General features: G+C 48.8%; 1 protein-coding gene across 2 annotated transcripts in view; it reads right to left on the reverse strand.

Annotated features, from left to right (window-relative positions):
* Positions 1–25366, reverse strand: part of SLC12A7 (solute carrier family 12 member 7) — a 199901-nt gene that overhangs the window by 83929 nt on the left and 90606 nt on the right. For both annotated transcript variants that reach the window (XM_056862481.1, XM_056862480.1), the window contains exons 13-14: positions 13680–13798; positions 11953–12051 (exon numbers count right to left, since the gene is read on the reverse strand). In XM_056862481.1, the coding sequence (XP_056718459.1) occupies positions 11953–12051; positions 13680–13798 (218 nt within the window). The remainder of the gene's footprint in view (positions 1–11952; positions 12052–13679; positions 13799–25366) is intronic.

A 25366-nucleotide genomic window follows, 5' to 3' on the forward strand; every position in this document is an offset into this window, starting at 1 on the left:
CAAGAGTCTTTACACAGATAAACAAATCAGGGATAAGTATAGATGTGTTCCATCTGGTTAGAAGCGAAGTATTGTTATTCCCATTCATAAGAAGAGGGACAAAATGGACTCACATAATTATAGACTTATAAGCCAGTTGGACATATCTGCCAAATTATATAGCAAATGCCTGCTGATTAAGCTAGAGGACTGGGTTAATGAAAATCAAATCTTATATCCTAATCAGGCTGGGTTCCGAAAGGGCCTCGGTACTATAGATCACTTTACCAATTGGCCTTTTCCGGCATAAATGGCCCCACAAATGTGGTGTAGGTGGCATTTGTTGATTTAGCTTCGGCTTTTGATTCAATAGATAGAAACCGCCTTTGGACAAAATTAGGGGCCATGAACATTGATAGCCATTTATTATTTCTACTTCGTAGGCTTCATACAGACACTTCTGCTCAAATAAGAGTGGGGTCATCAGACTCCTTAACAAATAAAATTCCAATAAGCAAGGGTGTTAAACAGGGTTGTGTTCTGGCTCATTTATTCTTTCACCTATATATTAATAATATAATTGAGAGGCTTACTGGCCCATATTTTTTCCCACCATCTATTGATCAGCAAAAAAAGTTTTACTATACATGGACGACGTGGCCCTAGTTTCACTTACCAAAATTGGACTCAGAAGGTTTATTATACCAACTGGGAGATTACTGCAAGGAAGAAGCTTTATATACTTTGAGAAAAGGCCAAAAAATTTCTTGGAGCATTCATGGCAATTTAATCAAACAATGCAGCTCCTTTAAGTTACTTTCAAAGAGACGTTAAATTGGAATATGCACTTAGCTGTCATCTAGTCGTCTGCACTACAGATTGTGGGTTCCATCTTGAGGTTGTATTTGTCAAGGGGTGGTTTTGATCAAGGTCATGCCACACAAATTGTATGGTGTGGAAGTATGGGGGTGGAAGGATGCCAACCTCTCCAGCTTAGAGAGGATCCAAAATTACTTTCTCACACGCATCCTAGTTCTTCCCAAGGGGACGCCGGCAGCCTTGATGAGAGCTGAATCTGGCCTCCATCTTTCAGGGCTGGCGCTCATCTTGCAATTATAAAATATTTGGGGAAAACAGAACATCCAGAACAAACTTGCTCACTGGTAAATCTCTTGAATATTTAATGTCAAAAGATCAGGCATGTCAGAGATTTCTTAATAATATCTGTGTTTGCCATTCTATCCCTGATGACTTTTTACACGCTTCTTCTGATAATTCTCTTCTTGGAGACTGGGTGTTCAGAATGGATGCTCTGATCGACAGAGCAACAATCCGGGAACCCAAACTTTCACTTTGGTTTACACTCATTAAAATAGATCACCTCAGATCTTCATATCTGGGCAACCTAACAGTTCAGAGCCTCAGAACGGCCTTCACTGACTTACAATTTCAGACCACAAGGCCTTCAGCCTTTCTGTTAGGCCGGTATAGTCAAACGCCAAAGGAACAACATAGATGCCTCTGTGGAACCCTGTCTCCAGAGGACATATTTCATTTTGTGTTATTATGCCCAATGTATAGGCAGCCCAGAGCTAAATTTCTGGATGGGATACTGAAAGAAGTAAACTTCTGTTCAAATCTGAAAAATTGATTTTCCTACTATCAGACTCTGACGCTCACATGACTTATAAAATGCCTCAATTTGCCCTGGCTTCTAAGAAGATAAGAGCTCTCGAGGACGCAAAGAAGGAAAATGGGCCGGGTCCTGGCAGAACAACGCCGGCGTTCAGCCAGGTTGGACAACAAAGAAGGACAGCCATGAAGATAGTGAGTGAGTCTTTACAGAAGCTGCCTCCCCCAGACAGCTGCAAGTATTTAGGAGGGCTGAGTCAGCAGAAGCTGTGGAAGCAACGCATGGTGAACCTGCGGCACTCCACTCTGGCTGACGGTGTATTGACTCGGACTGCTTTCTCGACCCTGAATTCTTCTGGACTCCCTGCCTGACCGTGGACTGGCCCGACCTTGACTCTGCCTTTTGCTCTGACGGATTGCCTTTCACCCTGACTGACTTTGGACTGTTACTGGACTGCGTCTACTACTCCCATTCCCAATTAGTACAGCTGCCAGCTGTAGAAGCCTCGGCTTCAGAAACCCCAGCCTGTTGCCCCGCCTGCTGCAGGCCTCTTCATAGCACCGCGCTGCTACAGGAGCACCCCGCCCTGGTGGGCCAGCATACAAACAAACAAACAGTTTTCTATGAGTAAAAGAATGTAATGGCGACAGAATCTTTCTTCTGGTGCTTCTCATGTTTCCTTTTCAAAATATACATTTAACCCCCAAAACAACCAGCAATATTTTCATTCCAGTTTTCCCCCAAGGAGGTTATGTACATAATCCAAGAACTAGGGCAGACTGAGAGACAGGGTGCATTCAGACATAACATTAAGTCTGTATTAATCAGGAATGTGCATGCACACCTCACTGGTTCCTCTTCCCTGCTCATGTGGAATGATAGATAAATAGATAATTTATTTGCGGCACTTAGCCAGTCAAAACATGATAAAATGGAAAGCATGGACTAATAGATTCTTACAATCAAAGAATTACAGTCCGAGTCATAAAACATTTTTAAAACATTTAAAAAAGGAATTACAGCTGGGGCACATCTGTCAATTGCGCTGTTCTAAGGTGATGAATTTTCATTGCTGCTAAACAAAATTTCGCTACCTGAAGAGTGGTTGAAGGATTACCCCCTTGTAGGAGCATCTCAAACCTTTCACCTGCCCTGTCAGGTCTCAAATCTCGATAAAAGGGGCTCAATAAACTTCGAACGGGGTAATGTATAGAAATTGCAGTTCAGGAGGGCATGCTCAACTGTTTCTAAGTCCCCTGATTTGTAGGGGCAGAATCTCTCTTCCCAGGGTGTCTTCTTATATTTCCCCTCAAGCAAAGCAGATGGTAAGGCTGCACATCTGACCAGGGTAAAGGCCCTTCTATAATTATTTATCTCTAAATAGTGGAGATAGGCTGCTGGTGCTAGGATGTATTTAGTATGGAGGGATGCAGTGAATAGAGGCGCCCTTGCTAGATCTGTTTGTCTCTCGATGTCTTTGATCCTTTGGGATATAATTAACTTAGCTTGTTCCCACCCTAACTGAAGTAAAGCTAGGGGTGTAAAACCCAAGTTGTTTAATTTGACATCTATGGCTGTCACCCATCTGGATCTAAAGGAGTCACATAGGATCAGTGGGAGAAGACCATTAGGGTTGAAGTTAATTTTCAGCCAGAGATCAAGGACAGGACAATCCTTGCCTCCACCTTCATCATGCCAGTTTCTAAACGTATCAGAGCATTTGGAACACATCTTGGCAATTGCAGGGCAGCTCTAAGGAACTTAGATTGCACACGTTCAATGAGAGTAAGACTAGAGGGTGAAGAGCATGTGGAATGCAATCAAGGAATTCTGGTTCAAAACCCAAGACATATGAAAGCAGACATGTGGCTTAACCAGAGTTAGAATCCTAGGCTCGGGGCAGATGGGAAACGAGTCTAGATTAAGCCCTGGTTTAGAATCCCGATTTGACAAACAAAAAACCAGTTTGATGAGAAAACAAAGTTGCACAAACTTATAACTGTAGTTCATCGAGTGTCTTCTGTGTAGGCACACATGGGACTGTGCTTACACAGGCCAGCTGCAGAGAGGAGATAATTCAGATTTCTAGACTTTTCTAGCTGCCGGAGAACACCTTCCTCTCCCCACTAGAGCTGGAGTTTCCTACCCAAACTGGCACGTGACAGGAGGGGGAGAGGAGAGCTCTTCCCTCAGCCCCATCTGCGCTGCCGGGAGAGGAACTTTTTTTGCTGCAAAGGGGCAGCCCACCACGGGGACAGGAGGGAGGGATGTGTGCCTGCACAGAAGGCCACTCGATGAACAACAGTGACAGGTGGGTGCAATTTTGTTTTCATCTTCATGGCTTCTGTGCAGTCCCATATTGGGAGAGTAGCAAGCTCACCTACCATGGAGGAGGGTGTCGGCTGGTCAGCAGAATAAAGATTGAAAAACTGCTCTTCTCACAGCTGCCTCATCTCTGGATTCCCTATCAGCCATGGAGTGCTTTATGAAGGTGGAGGGATCTGACCAGGTGGCCGCCTTGCAGAGGTCCTCGAAGGAGACACTGCTGAGAAACGTTGCCTGTTAACGAAGCAGAGGGCCTGTGCAAACGGGCTTTGACTGGAAACAGAAAGTCTACTTTCACTGATGCGTAAGACTGCTTAATCACTGACTCCACCCAGCTAGCTAGAGACTGCGAGGATGTCGCTTTCCCCTTCCCGTGCCCAGAGAAGCAGAGAAAGAAGGACATGCCTTACGGAACACCTTTGTGCGATCCACATAAAAGAACAAACACCTTCTGACACCTAGTGTGTGCAAGAGCTGTTCTGACTGTGAGGAAGGATTAGGGGAAAACACTGGCAAAGTGGAGAACAGAAACTTCCTTGGGGAGGAAGGACGGGTGAGGTCTAAGCACCAGCTTGTCCTTGTGGAGAATACTCTGGTCACCCTTTCTGACCATTGAGCCATGCAGTCAGATGCAGGCCACTTATATTGTGGCAAAGCAAGAGGCCTAGATGCAGCAGGTCATGCCAATTTGGGAGGGGAAGAACCCTCCCATCTGCTAATGCCCACGAAGTGGGGAACCATAGTTTCCCCAGCCAGTGAGGGACAAGTAGGGTGCAGCGTGGCCTGTCTGCCTTCGAGTTTCTGGATTACTTTGTGTAGAATAGACAAAAGGAGAAAAGCACAGAAAAAAATACCCTTGCCACCAAAGCTGGAATGCATCTCCAAGGGATCCAGGGCCCAATGCCGCCCAGGAACAAAACAACTGGCATTTTATGTTGGCGAGGGATTAGGGCTGTTGAATTAAAAAAAATTCGGTATATTTTGGATTCGGCTGAATTCGGCCCATTTAGATTCGGGATATGCCAAAGTCTGAACTCCCCCACTTCGGGTCCGTGCAATTCGGCGGGAATTCAAAGTTCGGGGAAAAAATTCGGCCGAATAAAGCCATTAAAAATACAACTGTGCCTTTCCGCGGCTCTGGGGGAGCATTTTTGGGGGTAGAGGTCCCAAACTTTCAGCGGAGCTTCAAAAGACCCTTCTTGCCAGACCCCACAAGTTTTGTAAAGATTGGGTCAGGGGGGGCTGAGATATGGGCCCCGAAAGGGGTCCCCCCACCCTTAATGTGCATCTCTGAGCAGAGCTTGCCCCCCATGCACAAAGCTCCCAGCCCCGACAAACAGCTGATGAGAGCAAGGGCGGGGCAGGTCCAAAGAAGTTTGCAAAGCAACACAACTGCAAAGCAACACTGCAAAGCAACACAACTGCAAAGCAACACCTTTGCAAACATGCAAAGGGCGGGGCAGGTGCTAAGAAGTTTGCAAAGCAACACAACTGCAAAGCAACACTGCAAAGCAACACAACTGAAAAGCAACACCTTTGCAAACATGCAAAGGGCGGGGCAGGTGCTAAGAAGTTTGCAAAGCAACACAACTGCAAAGCAACACTGCAAAGCAACACAATTGCAAAGCAACACCTTTGCAAACATGCAAAGCAACACCTGACACCTGGGAGTTTGCAAACCATGGAAAGGGACAGAGGCAGCTAGCTATGCAAAATGAGCAGGAGGGGGTGGAATTTCCCCTTTTCATGGGACTCGGGACCAGGCAAATGCATTCTTTAAGTCACCATTTGAAAACCAGTTTTAGCAAGCATCAAAATAGACCTAACTGTCGTCAGGGAAAACCTGAGGACATACAACTGAAGCCCCCCCTCAAACCAGGGAGAGAGAGACTCGAGGGGGCACACACACCCCAGGCAGAACTGGCAAAAGTCCCCTTTGGCTCCCCCCCCAGAAACTGCTCCCTCCCCACACACACAAAGACTCTGCTTCCCCCCCCACACACACACAGGAGAAAAAGTATAGATTAAAGCCCCCAAAGGGGTCTTACTGTGGCTGTCTTCTGTTCCATCAAGAAGGGCTGGGAGGAGGACTGGGTAATCCAAGACGATTCCATTTAAGCACGGGACGTTTTGCTCTGGAGATGCATACAGGATCGGGTGATCCATTCATCCCAATAGGGAAAAGGGAAAAGGGGAAAGCCCATATCTTGGGGTCCCCTGACCCAATGTTTACAAAACTTGGGGGGTCTCTTAAGAAGGCTGGTCTGAAGCTCCGCTGAAAGTTTGGGGTCTGTACCCCCCAAAATGCACCCCCTGTAGCCACGGAAAGAGAAAAGGGGGGGAGCCGATATTTCTGCCCCCACTGAACCCATCTTTACAAAACTTGGGGGGTCTCTTAAGAAGGATCGTCTGAAGATATCATGAAGGTTTGGGGCTGCACCCCCCAAAAAGCGCCCCCTGCAGCCACGGAAATGGAAAAGGGGAGGGAAAAGGGGTGGAGCCCATATCTCGGGACCCCCTGACCCAAAGTCTACAAAATTTGGGGGGTCTCTTAACAAGGCTCGTCTAAAGCTTCGCTGAAAGTTTGGGGTCTGTACCCCCAAAAATGTGCCCCCTACAGCCACGGAAAGAGAAAAGGGGGGAGCCCATATCTTGGGTCCCCCTGACCCAATGTTTACAAAACTTCGGGGGTCTCTTAAGAAGGCTTGTCTGAAGCTCCACTGAAAGTTTGGGGTCTGTACCCCCAAAAATGCGCCCCCTGCAGCCATGGAAAGGAGCGAATGTGCACAAGCATCCCCCCCCCACACACGAGGATTTCTCTCACTCTCTTTCTCCCCGGCCCAGCCGCGCAGCAGCTGATTCCTCCAGTACTCAATCCTGACTGATTGGCCAGAAGAAGACCCAGCTTGGCCACCGATTGGCCGGGGGAGGAGAATGCTGCTTACTGATGGCCCCGAATTTGCCAGATTTATTCGTGAACTCCCGAACTCGCTGAATTCGGCTCCCCCGGTTTCCCACCATTTTTGAGTTCGGTTCGTCCCGAACTAAAAACCGCTGAATCAGAGGAAATTCGGCTGTTTTTCGGTTCGGGCCGAACCGAATCGACAGCCCTACGAGGGATGCAAAAAGGTCTATGAATGGGTGACCTTACATCTGGAAGATCGGGCTTAAGTAGTGGTCATTTAAAGACCACTCGTGGTCTGACCCGAATTCTCTGCTTAGGGCTTCCACCCTCTAATTATGTATGCCTGCCACATACATCTATAGGGCGGCCCTCATGTGGATGACTTGCTGCCATATGCAAGAGGCTTCTTTGCATAGGGACAGCAATCATGTGCCTCCCTGCTTGTTTATATAATACCTGGCCGCCGTGTTGTCCGTAGCCACTAGGATCCTTTCCAAGCACAGGAGAACTGCAGAAGATGTAAGGGCACATCTGTTGGCTTTGATTTTAAGAAAATTAACGAGCAGAGAAGACTCTCTAGGTGACCAATGCCCACTTATTGTAAAGCCATCACAATGTGCCCCCCACCCTGATAGGGAGGCATCAAAGAAGATCTGGGCATCGGGGGGGGGGGGCAAACTCCATTCTTACTGTCAAACTGGAATCTAATGACCACCATTTTAGGGACTGAAGAACATATGTAGGTATAGCAAGCTTGTGCCACTGTGGATCTACACGGAGTCTGAAGGCGGGCAAAAACCCAATTTTGTTGGGCCTCATGTACAAGCTAGCATAAGGCCCTGGAGAGGGAGTTGATGCCCTCAGGCCCTGGAGTCTCTGAACTGAACTAGCCCCTCAGAAACCTGTTAGATGAACAAAACGCCACTGTGGCTCGGATGGCCTTCACTCTGTCCTCCGGCAGTAAAGCCCCCAACTTTATGGAGTCGAGTTGGGCCCCAATTAAGAGCACCGGCTGGGAAGGGAGAAGCCTAGATTTCTCCCAATTGACCAGGATACCCAGACTGCAACCTCCTCTCTTAACACTGTAGGAGGCTCAGGAGGATTGAGAGAAGGGTAATTGAAAGGCGGTTTTGATTTACACTCCAAATAGTAACCTTTACCTATAATGGGAAAAACCCATGACTCAGACTGTAATTCTTTGCTTGTAAGAATTTATTAGTCCATGTTTCCTGTTTTATCGTGTTTTATCTGGCTAAGGGCCATAAATAAATTATCTATCTAACCCAAACACTGGACATAACAGAGGTCTAGCTATTTACAAAGTGATGAAACCAATCATCAAAGGGAAAAGACTCCAGGAAAATGCCTCTGCCCTCCCTCGCTGGTCTTGGCTGGGGCTGGAGTCATGCTTGGCCCTGTGCTTCCCCTGCTGCTTCATGGGATCCTGCTGCTGGGTGCATGAAGGCTTAAAGGGCTGCTGCTGCTGGAAGCTTGGCTTGTGCCTGTACGGTCTAGAATAGGGATAAGAATGCTGAGGGAAGGATCTTGGCTTAGCAGAAGACGACGAAGGAGCAGTGAGGCCTAACGACTTTGCCGTAAGCCTGTTTTTCCTCATCCTTTCCAGGGTGGCATCGGTTTCAGAGCTGAACAGTTCCTTGCCCTCGTAAGGAATGTCCTCCACATCAGCCCTGGTGGTATTGGGGAGGGTGGAGGACCTCAACCAAAAGTGCCTGCGAAGAGCAATGCCGGAGGCCACAGCCCTGGCACAGCAGTAAAAGGTGTGACGGGAGGCATTAATCTGTTGTTTGCTGAGCTTGATGCCCCCTGTGTATAATATTGGCCAACGTTTTCTCCTCATTGGGGAGACAGTCAAGGTACTGTCCCATCTGCTCCCAGAGGAACATCTTGTAGCTTCCTATAATGGTCTCAAAAATCCCTACAGCAGCGGATGAGTAGACCTTCCACCCCAAGCTATCCAATTTGCATCCCTCCTTTTCCAGGGATGAGGCATGAGCACCAGCCCTTTGCTTAGAAGGGAGGATTTCAGCTACTAGTTCACCAAGGGATGTTGAGATAAAAAGCCACAGTCATCCTGCATAATTCTGTAAAGGTTTTCAAGCTTTTTTGCAGAAGCAGGAGCTGACGCTGATTTGGACCAGAACCCATTGGCTATATCCAACAGACCCTGAAGCATGGGAACAGCCACAGGACTGATGCTGGAACTATAGAGGATCTTCAGGATAGGATCCATAGACTTGACTTCTGAAGAGACCATCTCCAGGTCCAAAGCCTTGGCTATTCTCAAAAGCTGTTTGGAATACATCCAGTGGTCTTCTGCCAGGGAAACAGGGGACTGGCTGCCCACAGCATAGCCTGGAGATGGAACCAACAGAGCATAGTATTCGGCGTTGGAACAGCATGCCTTCCTCCCTTTTGGATTTGTATAGCTCCAAAAAAGACACTAGATAGAGATCAGCTTGAGAAGTCGCCTGCATACACTGCTTAGAATCGCAGAATAAGAGTTGGAAGGGACCTCCAGGATCATCTAGTCCAACCCCCTGCACAATGCAGGAAATTCACAACTACCTCCCCCCAACACTTCCAGTGACCCTTACTCCATGCCCAGAATATGTCAAAAACAACAACAACCCACAAGGATCCCTGGCTAATCTGGCCTGGAGGAAAATTGCTTCCTGACCTCAAAGTGGCGATCAGCATTACCCTAGGAATGTAAGAAGGGGCCACAAGAACCAAGTGCTGACGCATCCCTTCCTGCCCTCCCTCTCATGATCTGCCTAAGTTCACAGAATCAGAATCATTGTCAGATGGCCATCTAGCCTCTGCTTAAAAACTTCCAAAGGAGAGCCCACCACCTCCCAAGGAAGCCTGTTCCACAGAGGAATTGTTCTAACTGTCAGGAAGTTCCTCCTAATGTTTAGCTGAAAACTCTTTTGATTTAACAAAAAACAACTCAGCACCATCCTCTATATGACAGCCCTTCAAGTACTTGAAGATACTTATTATATCACCTCTCATTCATCTCCTCTTCAGGCTAAACATACCTGCTCCTTCAACCTTTCCTCATAGGACTTGGTCTTCAGACCCTTCACCATCTTTGTTGCACTCCTCTGGACACTTTCCAGCCTGTCTACATCCTTCTTAAATTGTGGTGCCCAAAACTGAACACAACACTCACATGATCTGGATACTATACTTCTGTTGATACAGCCCAAAATCGCATTTGCCTTTTTAACTACCCTGCAATGGGCCTACCATGTCCTTGAACATAACAAAAGAACCCTTTTTTGTTGTGTTTAGCATCTCTCATTAGCCTAAGCTCATGAAAATCCAAGAGAGCTTGCTGGGCAATCCTTGGAAGGAAGATTGGCTTGAATATGTGGTTGGCATGGTCCACTTGCCACCACTGACCTGGAGGCACGCTGGATTATCTATGAGCCCCAAGCCCTTTAGGAACAATCCTTCAGGGGGCATGGAGGGAACCAGATTCATTTCCTCCATTACTGTATTTCCATTCTATTGCCCCCAAGTGCCAAAGACAGTTGTGACATAGGAAATAACTGTTGTTTAAGAAACAATCAAAATATAATATTGAACAGCAGCTCTTTGTTAAAAGGAAGGCAGATATTTAGGTCCTATCCAACCAATCAAGGAATCAGTACAATTCATTCCTGGCACTGTTAATAGGCAGCCAGCCAAAGCCAAAAGCAAGGAAATGAAACGGAGATACGCCAGTAAAAGAAGGTGATGGCAGTAAATGCTGAACTCTACAGCCAGACCTGCCCAGCTCTCTTCTCTCCTACATATGAATGATATTGGATTGGATTCTGTATCTTCAGCCAGAAATGTTTTCTCACTGAACAATATCTTTTAAAAGTAACAGAAGAAAGCAACACTTTCTGCTTTGCAAACTTAAAATTTATTGGCATGCACTCATTGATCATATGCTCATGGAAGCTGATTGTTGATGTCATAAGCTAGTCAAATCCCCCTTTCCTTGGTGTGGGTAGGTGGGTGGGGGAGAACAAAACAAACCAGGTAAGAGTGTGCTTAAATGACAGCACATTCCTATACCCCCTTTCCTTCTCCTCTTTCCCAATCCCACTGTGTAAGATAAAATATGAGATCCAAAAGGGAAACCTGTCTTGAGTCCCAAGTTGGAGAAAGGAAGGCTATAAGTGCTCCAAATCAATTCAAAAACCCTACTACATCTTGTTCTGAGCACTTAAAATTGACAAACAGCTTATGTAATGAAAAGATTTTAAAAATGTTCTTTAAGCTATAACTTTGTCCAATTAAATATATTATTTGTACCTATACTCGGTTTAACAATACCTACTGTGCTCTTCTTTTGTTTGTGTAACCTTGTGTTCTCCTACATTCTAATGGGAAACAACTGCACAACTGATCGGGAAACTCATTTTTCTGTTTATCGTTTCTTATATGCTTTTTTACAGCTTTAAAGCTGAACAATCAAGGCCAGAAACAGAATACTCACGTGTCTGACTGGCCCATAAAAGGACACTGAGAATATACGCCAAATATGTGTTTGAATAACAAAAAATATCTTAAACTTTATTATAAAAAGTACACAGGCTTGTGGATTACACAGCATTTCCAACAGGTGCTGGAATAATGGTTATGAATGCATGCTGGTCTACGTGGTGTAAGACACCAGTGATAAATAATTTATTTTCACTTTAAATCAAATGAGACCAGATTTGGGGTAAATATTAGGCCAAATCCACTTCCATATATTAGGCAAAATTTCTTTAGTTAAGACACTGGGTAGGGCCCAGTAGTCAATTCCAGTGATGGAAGGGATTTCTGTCAGTGGGATGAGACTTTCTTGCCTCCTCCCTCCCACTGCTGCCTGAAATCTCCCCAAAATACTTCTCCTGCTGAACCCATCCCTGCTATCCGATGTTCAATGAAATTCACATACATCGCAGCAAAGCATAAAATCAAGATACGCACTGTAAACAAAATACAAAGTTCAATGAGCCTATAGAAGGACATGAAGAACACACACTAAAAATGTCTTTTTGTCCTTCAAACAAATAAATGTATTGAGGACACGTAAAGAGCATACCAGTGATAATACTTGAAACGAGGTCTCCAGTTTGGTGTACGCAGAAGAGTCTGAACTGCACACGCCAAGTTTACAAAAAGATAGCACATTAGGAAAAACCTGCAAAAAAATCATATGTACAATTTAAAAGAATACCTCCATTCTTGCTAGTCTCTGGAACAAAAAGAGATCAAGGCAAAAGAAGGGGGCAGAACTATGAAATGAGAACCTGCCTGTAGTTTAGGTTCATTTGAGGCTGCCCTGTTCTGTACAGTGCATGTCCCATTCGAGGTGAGGTTGGCAGGGGAGGGGCTGTGGTTCAGTGGTACAGCAACTGCTTAATATGCAGAAGGTCCCAGGTTCAATCCCTGGCATCTCCAGTTAAAGGAACTAGACAAGTAAGAGACCCTGGAGAGCCGCTGTCGGTCTGAGTTGACAATACTGACTTTGATGGACCAAAGGTCTGATTCACTATGAGATAGCTTCACGTGTTCATGTGTTGGTAGGCAACAGAGGGCTTTTTCCAGCCCTGGCCCTCCAGGCTCTGGAAGTCCCTGCCCACAAAAGGCTAGTCACCCCCTCTTGTTGGCCTGGATAGTAATGACAGTTCTTTTCTACAGCAATGCTTCCCAATATTTTTGGTATGGTGGCTCACAAGTCCAAATTAACATGGTATGGCAACCCACAAGCAGGCACAAATCAGTAAAATTTAAAACTCTGGGACCCCCTTGTGCAGGCTTTACAACCCACTTTTAGGCCAGGACCCAGAGGCTGGGAAATAGTTTTAGATGAAGAAGCTTTTCTTTATTATTTTCTTTTTTAATACAAAGTTTTTCTTTAAAAAAAATTTTTTAAGCTGGGATCTGGGCTTTGTTTAACCTGCTTAGTTTATTGCTGTTTCCGCTGACTTATATATGGGTTGGGGGTTTGTAAAGGTTTAGGTTGCTGCCACATGTCTTGTGTTCCTTGTGGTCACACTCGGTAGAAGGGCTGGGCATAAACATAGTAAACAAACAAAGGTTCCCAAAAGACAACAAGTGATGCAACATCCCAAAAGGATAGAAGCCAATGCAAGGCACACACAAAAAAGCCCAACTCTGGTTAAGAGGAAATTCCAGTCCTGGGGCAACTGCCTTGTTCACCTTAGAGCAATCTGCCTCACACTGGACAAGAGGCTTCTGCTGAAAACAGGAAATCTCTGTGGAGACCACTTGGTAATGAGTAGAATCATTTCTCTAATGCCCTTGTCTTTCCCCATTCTGCTCCATAAAATTGGTACTGCTGATGCAGAAACTCATGACACAATGAAGTCAGGATACAGAGGAAATGATACTGTATTCTGGAGAAGGAGACAAGGGAGCCTCAACACCGGGGATGTAATGCGTTATCATCAACCAGCAAAGAAACTGCAGATCTCCTCCAAGTAGGTGTGCTTGTCTAATTGGTCTTCCTTCCTTCCTTCCTTCCTTCCTTCCTTCCTTCCTTCCTTCCTTCCTTCCTTCCTTCGTTTTTTGAAAAATTCTAAAACACCCCCCTCCCCAGCAGCTTGTAACTGCTGGTTCCCCCCACCCAGCCCCATCAAAAATGTGACTGAATGAACCAATTCAGAACTATTACCATAGTATTACCATATTCAGAACTATTACCAACTATTACCATAAATCTCATTTCCGTTTTATTTCAAGTGAAATGCATTTCAATAAGTCACAAAAAATCCCTGCTGTTCAAACCTTGATATTCATCCTTACATGGAAAGAATGGGAGCCACGCTGTCCAGAGAAGCGATGAGGATGCCGATTTCACAGATAAAGGCAGTCAGGAGCAAGGCCCACGTGGGCTCTCCATTGGCCTTCCCATGGCCAAAGACCTGTTTGCAGAAAAGAAGAGCAACACCGTCACTTCTGCTTGGAGCCCTTTTTAGGGGGAAGGTGAGGTATAAACATTTGAGAGTTTTTTTTTCCAGTTTATTCTCAGTAAAGTAGTCCATAAAAATGGCCTGTTAAGATTTTCTCATTCTGTTCACCCAAATTCAAAGGTCGAGTAGATGGCAATACACATAAAAACTCAAAAACCTCAGAAGGTTCACACAACAGTTAAATTTTAAAATAGCTGTAAATACTAAAATATCATTTATATTTACTATAAAAATTACACACACACACATATACATATATATATGCCTTCACTTCTGTGACGTATATGTTATGTCTGCGTGGGCAGGATTCACAAGGTCGGAGACGGAGTTCAACAACAACTGCTTTATTGTATCTCAGAACAGAACTAGTTAACACAACGAGCAAACCCTGTTTATATGCCCCCCTGGCCGCCCGCGGTCACTCCCCCCTTGATTTGTGATAGGGGGAACATAACCTTCTGGTGACCAATGGTACATGTTGGCTTAGAGCCAATGGGGTCTGTTTGCTTAACCAATAGGGCGAGCAGGGGTTAGGATCCTTCGTGCAGAACTCAAGCTCCCAAGACTCCCCTTGCTTACTACCCAACTATATACATACACAACACCCCTCCCCCCTAAGTCCGAGCGACCCTCGCTGTGCACTGAGAGCACACAAAGTCCTTGTAAGCACTTGTCCCCGTGGTAATCCCACAAACAACATCCACAGACTAGGAGTCCAAGAGAGTTGATTTATTAGAAAACCTACAGGTATACAGTGCTAACAGGTAATTTGGCACGAATGGGAACTGGTAGCACAGTACAGAGCCTATATGGGAAAGCATTAGTCACAACGGGTCATGGCAACCCCCCTCCTAACGAGGAGCCGTTCCCACGGGGAATAGCGCTGGAACAGGAATTCATCAGTTAGCAGGCTCGGCCTTGAGGGGCACCTGGTGGAACCGAAACCAAAACATTCTCAGTCTGACAGGCTGCTGAGAGCAATGGAAAGCAGGCCTGACATCCTGCCCTCCTTTAGGCCCCCCCCTACCGTTCCCCCACTGTTCCATTCGGGGGTGCTGGTTTGTGAGGGTAGGCAGTATGGAATTGGCAGATCAAACGGGGGGCAGACACATCACGTGCGCGTACCCACTCATCGTGAGCGGAATCGAAATGTTTCCAACGAACTAGATATTAGAGAGATCCATGACGGACAAGCGAGTCCAAGACTTTTGCAATCTCAAAATGTTCCTCCCCCACAACCATCACCGGTATTTCAGGAAGTGGTTCAGGATGCCACTCGGGAGAAGGTACATGTGGTTTTAGCAAACTGACATGAAAGACAGGATGGATCCGCCTGAGTGATTTTGGGAGTGAAAGTTCTACAGTCACTGGGTTAATGATACGAGCAATGGGGAAGGGACCCACGTACTTGGCACTGAGTTTGTTACACGGGCGGTTGGACCGTAAATTCTTGGTGGACAAATAAACCATGTCCCCTACTGAGTAGTCCTTGCCTGGTTGTCAGGCCTGCTTTCCACAGCTCTAAGCAGCCTGTCAGACTCTGACTGTTTTAGTTTCAATTCCACCAGGTGCCTCTCAAGGCCGAACTGGCTAACCGCTGCGCCCCTGCCCATACAGTGGAAACAACCTCGGTTGAGAGTGACCGATGACGGCTCGGTTGAAGCCCTACCATGTTTCCTACACCAAGTGGACAGTTATATGCAGGAACAGGGACAGCACTTCCCTACCGAAGACAGCCGGGTACGCTTCGCTGCCTCCCTCTTGACTGGAAAAGCCGTTGACTGGATGGTCCTCCAGTTTGACACTCAAGCCCGATCCATACGCTCACTCAACGAGTTCATGAGAGAATTACGGCGCCGCTTTGAGGACCCTTTCCTGGGAGAAAAGGCCAAGGCAGCCCTCCTGCAACTTCGACAAGGCTCTACACAGGTGCGGGAATTCGCAGATGAATTCCAAAGACTTGCCAGTAAGATAGTGGACTGGACCGAGGCTACCCGAATACATTATTTCCGGGAAGCCTTACACCCTGAGTTATTGAACTGGGCTTATATGCAACGAGACCCAGACACTCTTGAAGAATGGATCTTATTGGCCGAGGAAGTGGAGAGTCGTCACCAATTCATTTCGCTAGCCCGTCGTCGAGCCAGGGAGGGAGGCAACCAAAAGCCCCCGACCAAAGCCGCAGCTCCTACACTGCGGAGACCTGCTCTACCCTCGCAAGACCGCACGTCTCGGTTTCAGAGGGGAGCCTGTCTCGTTTGTGGAACGATGGGCCACTTTGCAACCACCTGCCCGCTTCGGCCGGACCGGTTGGTCCCTTCTCGGCAAGATGGACCGCCCCAGAATCGGGGGCAACCTCAGCGCAGAGGCACTGAGGCCAACCGTAGTGCTGCTCCTGGATGGACCGCGCCATCAGCTCTCCACGTCGGAGATTCGCCCCATGAACCTGCACCAGCGAACCCATCGGGGTTCCAGATTACAAGTGCCCCACTGGGGGACAACTCGCCATCTTCGGATGAGGACAGAGACTGGGACTCCCCTGCTTTGAATCTCGAATCTCCTCTGGATCTGTCAAAAAACGGGCAGGGTCTGCGGTGAGTGGAGCGACACCGCAGACCCTCGCAGCTATTCCTGCAAAACCCAACACTCCGGTGAAGGTGAGTGAGGTCGAAGAGACTGTGTATGTAGACAGTGTTACAACGCCATAAAGGGGGCCCCCAGTTACAAGTTAAAGCACTCATAGACTCTGGGTGTGCCTGCTCCCTGATCAATGAAACCATTTTCAAGGCACTCAAAGCCAAGTCAGTGCCCCTGCCTGCTCCCATCCAGTTCGCCTAGATGGATGGCAGTGACTTTAAAGGGGGTCTAGTGGATCGCCTCACTCGCGGGTTGGCAATGGGCGTCCGCCACCACTGGGAACAAATTGACTTTACCATAGCCCCTATCAGATACAACGTGGTATTGGGAATTAACTGGCTCAAAGGGTACAGCCCTTGTATTGACTGGGGGGTTGGGACTAAAAAATTCTCCAATCCTAATTGCGATCAACACCATCTCGAGGTAGCTGTTGCACCTCCGTCAGCTTCAGCTTTAGTCTCAGACCCCCCCCCCCCGTCCTTTCCTCTACCTGTTGAATATCGAGACTTTTCGGACGTTTTTGATGTACAGGAATGTGATGTACTGCCCCCCCACTGCCAGACAGACTGTGCTATCGAAGTGGTGGGAAATGAAAAACTGCCCAAAAGTAAGATTTACCCCATGAGCGCTACCAAACGTACTGTGTTACGTGAATTCTTGGACAAGAATTTAGCGAGGGGTTTCATTCGGCCGTCTACAGCCCCTTCTTCGGCCCCTGCCTTCTTTGTGCGCAAAAAGACGGGTGACTTGTGCTTATGCATCGACTTTTGAAAACTCAGTGCAGTCACCCAATCCACTGCCTATCCCATCCCTCTGATCTCGGATCTCTTGGGACAATTAAAAGAAGGGCGCATTTTTACAAAACTTGACTTGGTAGAAGCCTACTACAGAATCAGGATTCGAGACAGCGACGTGCCTCTCACTGCCTTTTCCAGTTGCTTTGGCATTTATGAATTCTTAGTGATGCCTTTTAGATTAAAAGGTGCCCTGGGGGTCTTCATGCAATTCATTAATGAGATCCTACATGACTTGTTATATAGGGGCGTGGTGGTCTATTTGGATGATATTCTTATTTACTCTAAAACTATGGATGAACACGTTGCCTTGGTGAGAGAAGTGTTGCAACGCCTCAGAGACAACCAGCTCTATGCTAAGGTGTCTAAATGTGAATTTCACCAAAAACAGTTGACCTTCCTAGGCTATATAATTTCGCACCACGGACTTACCATGGATCCTGACAAGGTGCAGTCGGTAACCGATTGGGAACCACCCTCCACCCGAAAGCAGGTTCAGCAATTTCTTGGTTTCGCTAACTTCTATAGGGGGTTCATCCCCAACTTCGCTCAAATCGCACTCCCCATCACGGATCTTCTTAAGACTAAGGGGAAGTGCACCACCGTCACATTGCCCTCAGCTAGAATCAACTGGACCCCCCAGTGCCAAACCGCCTTTGATACTCTCAAACGACTGTTTACCTCTGAACCAGTGTTGAAGCATCCCGATCCTGATCAAATGTTTATAGTGCAAGTTGATGCCTCCGACATAGCTATGGGGGGGGGCACTTTTGCAGCGGGGGAGGGATGGTTTTCTGCATCCATGCGCTTACTTCTCTAAGAAGTTCGAGCAATCTCAGCTCAACTGGCCAATCTGGGAAAAGGAAGCGGCTGCCGTCCACCATGCCCTTACGGTGTGGAGACAATTTTTTGAGGGGTCTAAAGTCCCTTTTGAGGTGTGGAGCAATCACAAGAACCTGGAGGCGCTCACGGGGGCCCGGAAACTGTCCGCGAAACAAGTTCGCTGGGCGGACTTCTTTGCTCAGTTCCGTTTTGTATTGAAACATGTACTGGGGAAACAAAATGTCCTGGCTGATGCTCTATCCAGACTTCCCCAATATCCAACCAAGGTTGAACGCCCCATGGAGTCCCTGTTCACTCCTGCTCAAAGGGGTTTGCTACCCACTCTAGCAGTCCAAACCCGAGCGCAAACCCGGCTCCCATCGCAACCCCCACATGGGGGGGCACTTCAAGCCCAACCACACCGGTCAGCCTGACTGCGCTACCCCCCTCGCCTCCTTTGCCAGCTCCGCCGGCGCCCAATCACTCTGACAATCCAGCCGTCCAACCCCCCTCAGGGACGTTCCCTTCCTCCACCACAGAGCCCACACCGCCAGATGGGTTGGATCTAACAGACTCTTTTTTAGCCTCACTTCATTCCGCATGCCAAGCCGAACTCTCTAAGCAGACCCTCCCCTCCGCTCTAACTGAACGTAGAGGCTTATGGTACAAAGATTCTAAGCTGCATGTGCCTAAAGAGCTCCGAAAAGAAGTCCTACAGCTGGTCCATGGAGCCAAAACCGCAGGACACTTTGGATTTCTAAAAACTTTGTACTTGTTACGGAGGCAGTTTTGGTGGGCGGGCATGTGGACTGACATGGATTCCTTCATTCGCAGTTGCCCAGTCTGTGCTACGGTAAAAAGGGCCCAAGGAAAACCTCCCGGACTGCTGCAGCCGTTAGAGACCCCCACTCGACCTTGGGAGGTTATTGCTATGGATTTTATGACTGACCTCCCCCTCAGCGAGGGAAAAACTGTACTTTGGGTAATCATGGACCTGTTCTCTAAACAGGTGCATCTCGTCTCTTGCGCAGGTATCCCATCCGCCCCAAAACTGGCCCGCCTCTTTGTGTCACATGTCTTCCGTCTACATTCCTTTCCGCGCAAGGTGATCAGCGACCATGGAAGTGTAGCTAAATTCTGGAAAGCTTTCTTGAAATTAGTGGGGGTGGAACAAGGTCTCTCAAGTGCTTTCCACCCCCAAACCAATGGCCAAACCGAATGAGTGAATGCTGTGTTGGAATACTACTTACGCTGTTATGTTAACTATCATCAAGATGATTGGGTTGAATTGTTACCCTTTGCTGAATATGCGTACAATAATGCTGTGCATCAGTCAACTGGATTTAGCCCCTTTCGGGCCGTTTATGGGCAGGACTTTGGTCCCATAAGCCATAACGATGTCTCCAGGGGGGAGGGGGGAGAAAGTGTTGCTTTAAAAAAAATTTTTTTAATTGCTTTTATAATTAACACAAAATTAAACAAAAAAAGAAAAATACAAAATAAAACATATACAAAAACATATATAGAGCACTGTTACATCTGTTACTAATACATTGTTTACTATCTTTTAAAGAATATATAGTGCCCAAACCTCTACCACCCACCTCAGTGCCCTCCACCTTTGGACTTCCGGAGAGGTGTTATGACAGTACATAAAAACTTATTTTTATAATCATTGTTTAAAAAAACCACATAAATCTATAATTCATTAATTATACCTTTAAAATCCATTTTTGCCAATTTATCCCAATATGCAGCGGCCTTTGACCATATTTGTTTAAATTCATCCATATCTTTACCATGTAAAGAGTCTGTAATTTTGGCCATCCGCATATACATCCAAAGCTTTTCTCTCCACTCTTGGATTGAAGGTTTATTTATTTGCTTCCATTTCTTAGCAATTGTAATCCTAACCGCGGCAAAACTGTATTGGCATATGACTCTATCAGCATAATCTATATTCTTATCGGAAATACCAATAAACAAAAGGCAGGATCTTTTTTATATTTGACTTAATCAAATTGTTAAGTTTCTTTTAAAACTAATCGCCAAAATCTCTTGATTTTTTTGCAAAACCACCAAACATGCATAAATGTACCTATCTCGGTTCCGCACTTCCAACAAAAACCCTCCTCTTTTTTCATTTTACTTAATAGTACTGGAGTTATATACCATCTGTAGAACATTTTATATAAATTTTCTCTTATTTCAGACAACCTGGCCTTGGCTGGTACGTAACCTGGAGCGAGCTAAACGTAGGTACAAAGGTCAAGCTGATAAGCATCGCTGACCGGACAAGGACTACTCAGTGGGAGACATGGTTTACTTGTCCACCAAAAATCTACGGTCCAACCGCCCGTGTAACAAATTCAGTGCCAAGTTCGTGAGTCCCTTCCCCATTGCTTGTATCATCAACCCAGTCACTGTGGAACTTTCACTCCCAAAATCACTCAGGAGAATCCATCCTGTCTTTCATGTCAGTTTGCTAAAGCCACACGGGCCTTCCCCCGAGTGGCATCCTGAACCTCTTCCTGATGTACCAGTGATGGTTGGGGGGGAGGAACATTTCGAGGTTGCAAAAATCTTGGACTCTTGCGTCCGTCATGGGTCTCTCCACTACCTGATCCGTTGGAAACATTTCGGTCCCACCCACGATGAATGGGTATGTGCACGTGACGTGTCTGCACCCCGTTTGGTCCGCCAATTCCATACTGCCTACCCTGACAAGCCTACGCCTCCACATGGACCGGTGGAGAACGGTGAGGAGGGGGCCTAAAGGAGGGCAGGATGTCAGGCCTGCTTTCCACAGCTCTAAGCAGCCTGTCAGACTCTGACTGTTTTAGTTTCGATTCCACCAGGTGCCTCTCAAGGCCGAACTGGCTAACCGCTGCATTCCTATTCCAGTGCTATCTCCCATGGGAACGGCTCCTCAGTAGAGGGGGGGGCGCCTTGACCTGTTGTAACTGATACTTTCCCTTATATGCCTACCCTGTACTCCCAATTGCCATTCGTGCCAATGTACCTGTAAGCTCTGCATACCTGTATGTTTTCCATTAAATCAGCTCATTTTGGACTCTTTGTCTCTGGATGCTGTTTGTGGGATTACCACGGGACAAGTGCTCACACTGGTGAGCGATGTTTATCAGCTTGAGCCTTGTATTTACATTTGGCTCATTCCAGGTTTCGTACTAGCCAAGGCCAGGTTGTCTGAATCGTGTGTACCCAGTCAGCAACACTTTCACCCCCCTCCACCCTGGAGACATTGTTATGGCTTATGGGTCCGAAGTCTTGTCCATACACGGCATGAAAGGGGCTAAATCCAGTGGACTGGTGCACAGCATTATTGTACGCATATTCAGCAAAGGGTAACAATTCAACCCAATCATCTTGATGATAGTTAACATAACAGCGCAAGTAGCATTCTAGTACAGCATTCACTCGTTCCGTTTGGCCATCGGTTTGGAGGTGGAAAGCACTTGAGAGACCTTGTTCTACCCCCACTAATTTTAAGAAAACTTTCCAAAATTTAGCCACGAGTTTGCACTGAAGCCTGGGGAAGAAACACCGAGCCCATTGATCCTAGCCCCGGAAACCCTCGCGGCAGCCCCCGGAACCACAACCCTACGTGAGCACATCCAGGCGGCCCAACAGGGAGACCCTTGGGCCCAGAGGATAGTGCAAGCCTTCCAGGACCCGGCAAAAGGGCCACTGCCAGGATATACAATGCAAAATGACCTGCTACTCTATGAGGACTGGCTGTATGTACCCCCAGGGTGGAGTGCTCCGGTTATCCCACGATGTCCGAGCAGCAGGGCACTTCGGCCAGTATAAAACCCTGCACCTACTCTCCCGTGAATTTTGGTGGCCACGGATGCGAGGAGAGGTCCTCCACTATGTCCAAGCCTGTGAGGTCTGTAGAAGGGCAAAAAATATATCGGGAAAGCCCGTGGGGCTCTTACAACCTCTCCCCATTCCTACATACCCTTGGGAAGTTGCATCCCTGGACTTCATCACAGAATTGCCTGAGTCACAGGGATACACCTGTATCCTTGTAGTCGTGGATCTGCTCACGAAACTGGCCCATTTTGTTCCATGTCCAGCACCACCCTCCGCCAAGGAGACCGCACAGTTATATCTGCACCACATTTCCCACCTGCACGGGATTCCCCAGCATGTGATATCTGACCGGGGCGTCCAATTTACCTCCCGGTTCTGGCGGGCTCTACAAACGCTCCTGGGTGCACAAGTGCATCTCTTCTCAGCGTACCACCCCCAATCAGATGGGTAGACGGAGCGAACCAACGCTACTTTGGAACAATACCTGCGCTGCTATGTAAGTTACCAACAGGACAACTCCTACCCATGGCAGAATTTGCATATAACAACGCAGTCCACACCTCAGGACCTCCAGGATTCTTGTGCGCAGCTTCACCGGAACCACCATGCGGCTCCCCCAGAGCAGGCACCCCTTGTTGAGTGATAGCTCGTGTTGGTGCGTTGCGAACGGCTTGAATTCCCCGTCTGGCTTGGCGGCCGGCCAACCCTTTCCCACCCAGTTGAGAACCCAGGTGAGGGTGCAATCCTTATCTGTGTGAGTGGTGAAGTCCGACGAGTGGAGGGGGGCATCGGGGCAGCAACTCCAGCAGCATGATGTCGCCGGTGGGGTGTGGGTCAGGGTTGCAAGCCTCCAGCGGCAGGTGGCTGAGGGCGTCGGCGTTGTCGATGGACTTCCCAGGCCGATGGAACTCGTAGGCGTTCATGAAGATCGACCAACGGAGCATCCCGGGCGACAGGATCTGCGGCGTCTAGCGATCCGGAACGAACAACCCAAGGAGCGGTTTGTGGTCTGTCACAATTGTGAACTGGCGGCCGTGGACGAAGTCGTGGAACTTCTTGACGCCGGCCACGACGCCGAGTGCCTCCCGGTTGATCTGCGAGTAGTTGCGCTCGGCCGGCATGAGTGTCCTGGAGTAAAAGGAAATCGGGACTTCCCAACCGTCAGGCAAACGGTGCTGCAGGACCACACCGACACCGTACGGGGAGGCGTCGCAGGTCAGCACCACCGGCATCTTCTCGTTGAAGTGGACGAGCAGGCTGGATGAGGAGAGGAGGCCCTTGGCGGCCTCGAAAGCTCGCTGTTGCGGCTTGTTCCCCAACCACGGCATAGACTTGTCCATTAGGCAGTGGAGGGGCTCGGCGACCAACGCCTTGTCGGGCAGGAAGTTGTGGTAGAAATGCAAAAGTCCTAAGAATGCCTAGAGTTCCTGCTTGCACTTGGGCGGAGGAGCGCTGTGGATCGCCTTGACTTTCGATGGGGTTGGGTGGATTCCAGCAGCATCGATGAGGTAGCCCAGGAACTCCACCTGCGGCAGGCCCAGCTGGTATTTCTTGCACTTGATGGTGTGGCCTGCGGACCTGAAGCGGCCAAGCATCCAGTGGACTCAGTCCAGGAGTTCCCCCTCAAAGGCAGTGGTGATCAGGACATCGTCGAAGTATGGGATGACGCCAGGCAGGCCCTTCAGGAGGTCTTCCAAGATGTTTTGGAAGATACCCGGGGACGTGCTGACCCCGAACTGCAGGCGGGTCACCCTGAACGCACCCTGGTGCATGACGATGGTTTGCGCCTCCGCCGACTCCGCGTCCACCGGCAGCTGTTGATACGCCTGGGCCAGATCCAGTTTGGCGAAGACCCGGCCCCTGACGAGGGAGGCCAGAAGGTGGCTGACGACTGGCACAAGGTATGCATGACTCTGAAGGGCCCGGTTCAGAGTGCAGTTGTAGTCCGCGCAGATGCAGACGTCCCCATTCGGCTTCAAGCAAGCTTCGACAATCGGAGTCTCCCACTTCACGTTGGGCACTGGGACCAGGACGCCCTGGGCGATGAGCCGATCGAGCTGCATGTCGATCCGGTCCTTGAGTGTGAAGGGGACATGGCGGGGCTTCAGGCGGATGGGGGTGGCGGTGGGGTCGACGAGGAGGCGGTGGCCCCTTGTAGCGACCCAACGGTCCTCGCCAAACATCCTCAAACTCGGACCAGACGGAATTGAGGGATGCATGGCTGATGCAGAGGCCTGTAATTTTAAGTCCGAGGGCCTGGAACCACTCAAACCCCAGAAGGCTGGCGCAGGGCCCCTCGACGACAAGGCACAGGCGGCTGGTGAGGGACCCGTAGCGCACTTTCACGAGAGCGACACCTTTGACCAGAACACGGCGGCGTTGGAAGTCGGTCGGAGGGCTCCAGATTGGGCAATGGGGTGCGCTTGGCCAGGTCCCGGAAAGTGTCCGCAGAAATGATGGAGAGGGCGGACCCGGAATCCACTTCCATTTCGCAGGGTGTCCCCTCAATGAAAACGGTGGTTGAGAGCTTGTCGATGCCGTGGACCTTGTGCAGGCCGAGGGTGTGGACGCAGCGGCGGTCATGGCGGCCACGGCACGGGGACTCGGAGTCGTCATTGTCAGAGGGAGCGTGGACCGGTCGGGTGGCGCCATCTTTCTTCTCTGGGCGAGACGGTTTCCTCGACGAGCAGCAGACCTTGGCGATGTGCCGGATCGGCCGCACGGCCTGCAAAGGGCATCGCAGAATCGGCACGTGCGGCAGTTATGGTGGTCGCCGCAGCTGGCGCAGGCCCGTGAAGCAGGGGCCCCGTGGGTTGGGCGCCCTGGCGGACATTTTGTGGGCCTCATTGCCGGAGCCGCTGGCATGTCCAAAATGGACGGGGGCAGTCTCTCTCGGACCCCTGGTAGAGGTCACGGCGGTGCGGTCCCCAATACGCTTGTCCCGGTCCTCAGACTTGGCCGCGGTCGCCTCCTCGACATCCATCGCCAGCGTTGCCTCCTTTTTTCCCTTCATGCGCGTGGTGCACCTTCGCGTCCCGGAGGCCAAACACGAACCAGTCCCGGAGCATCTCGTCGAGGGCTGAGAATACGCAGGACCTCGCGATCAGGCGGAGAGCGGCGAGGTACTCAGCGGCGGTCTCCCGAGGCTGCTGATCACGGAGGTGGAAATTGTGGCGGCGGGCCAACACCGTGGGCTGAAGGGTGAAATGGCCGCCCAGCGCTGTCATGATGGTGTCGGAGCCGGTCTCCTCAAACTATGAGGGGGCCACGAGGGTTTGGCCCAACTGGAACGTCCGGGGCCCGCAGATGCTGAAGAAAACTGCCCGCTTCTGCACGGCGTCCGTGAACTTGTTTGCTACCATGAAGAATGAGACGCGGGAAGTGTAGCTCTCCCAGTCGCCGGGGTTGGAGAAGTCGATTGCTTCCAACG

This window comes from Euleptes europaea, chromosome 17, assembly GCF_029931775.1.
Source record: "Euleptes europaea isolate rEulEur1 chromosome 17, rEulEur1.hap1, whole genome shotgun sequence".
Taxonomy (NCBI): domain Eukaryota; kingdom Metazoa; phylum Chordata; class Lepidosauria; order Squamata; family Sphaerodactylidae; genus Euleptes; species Euleptes europaea.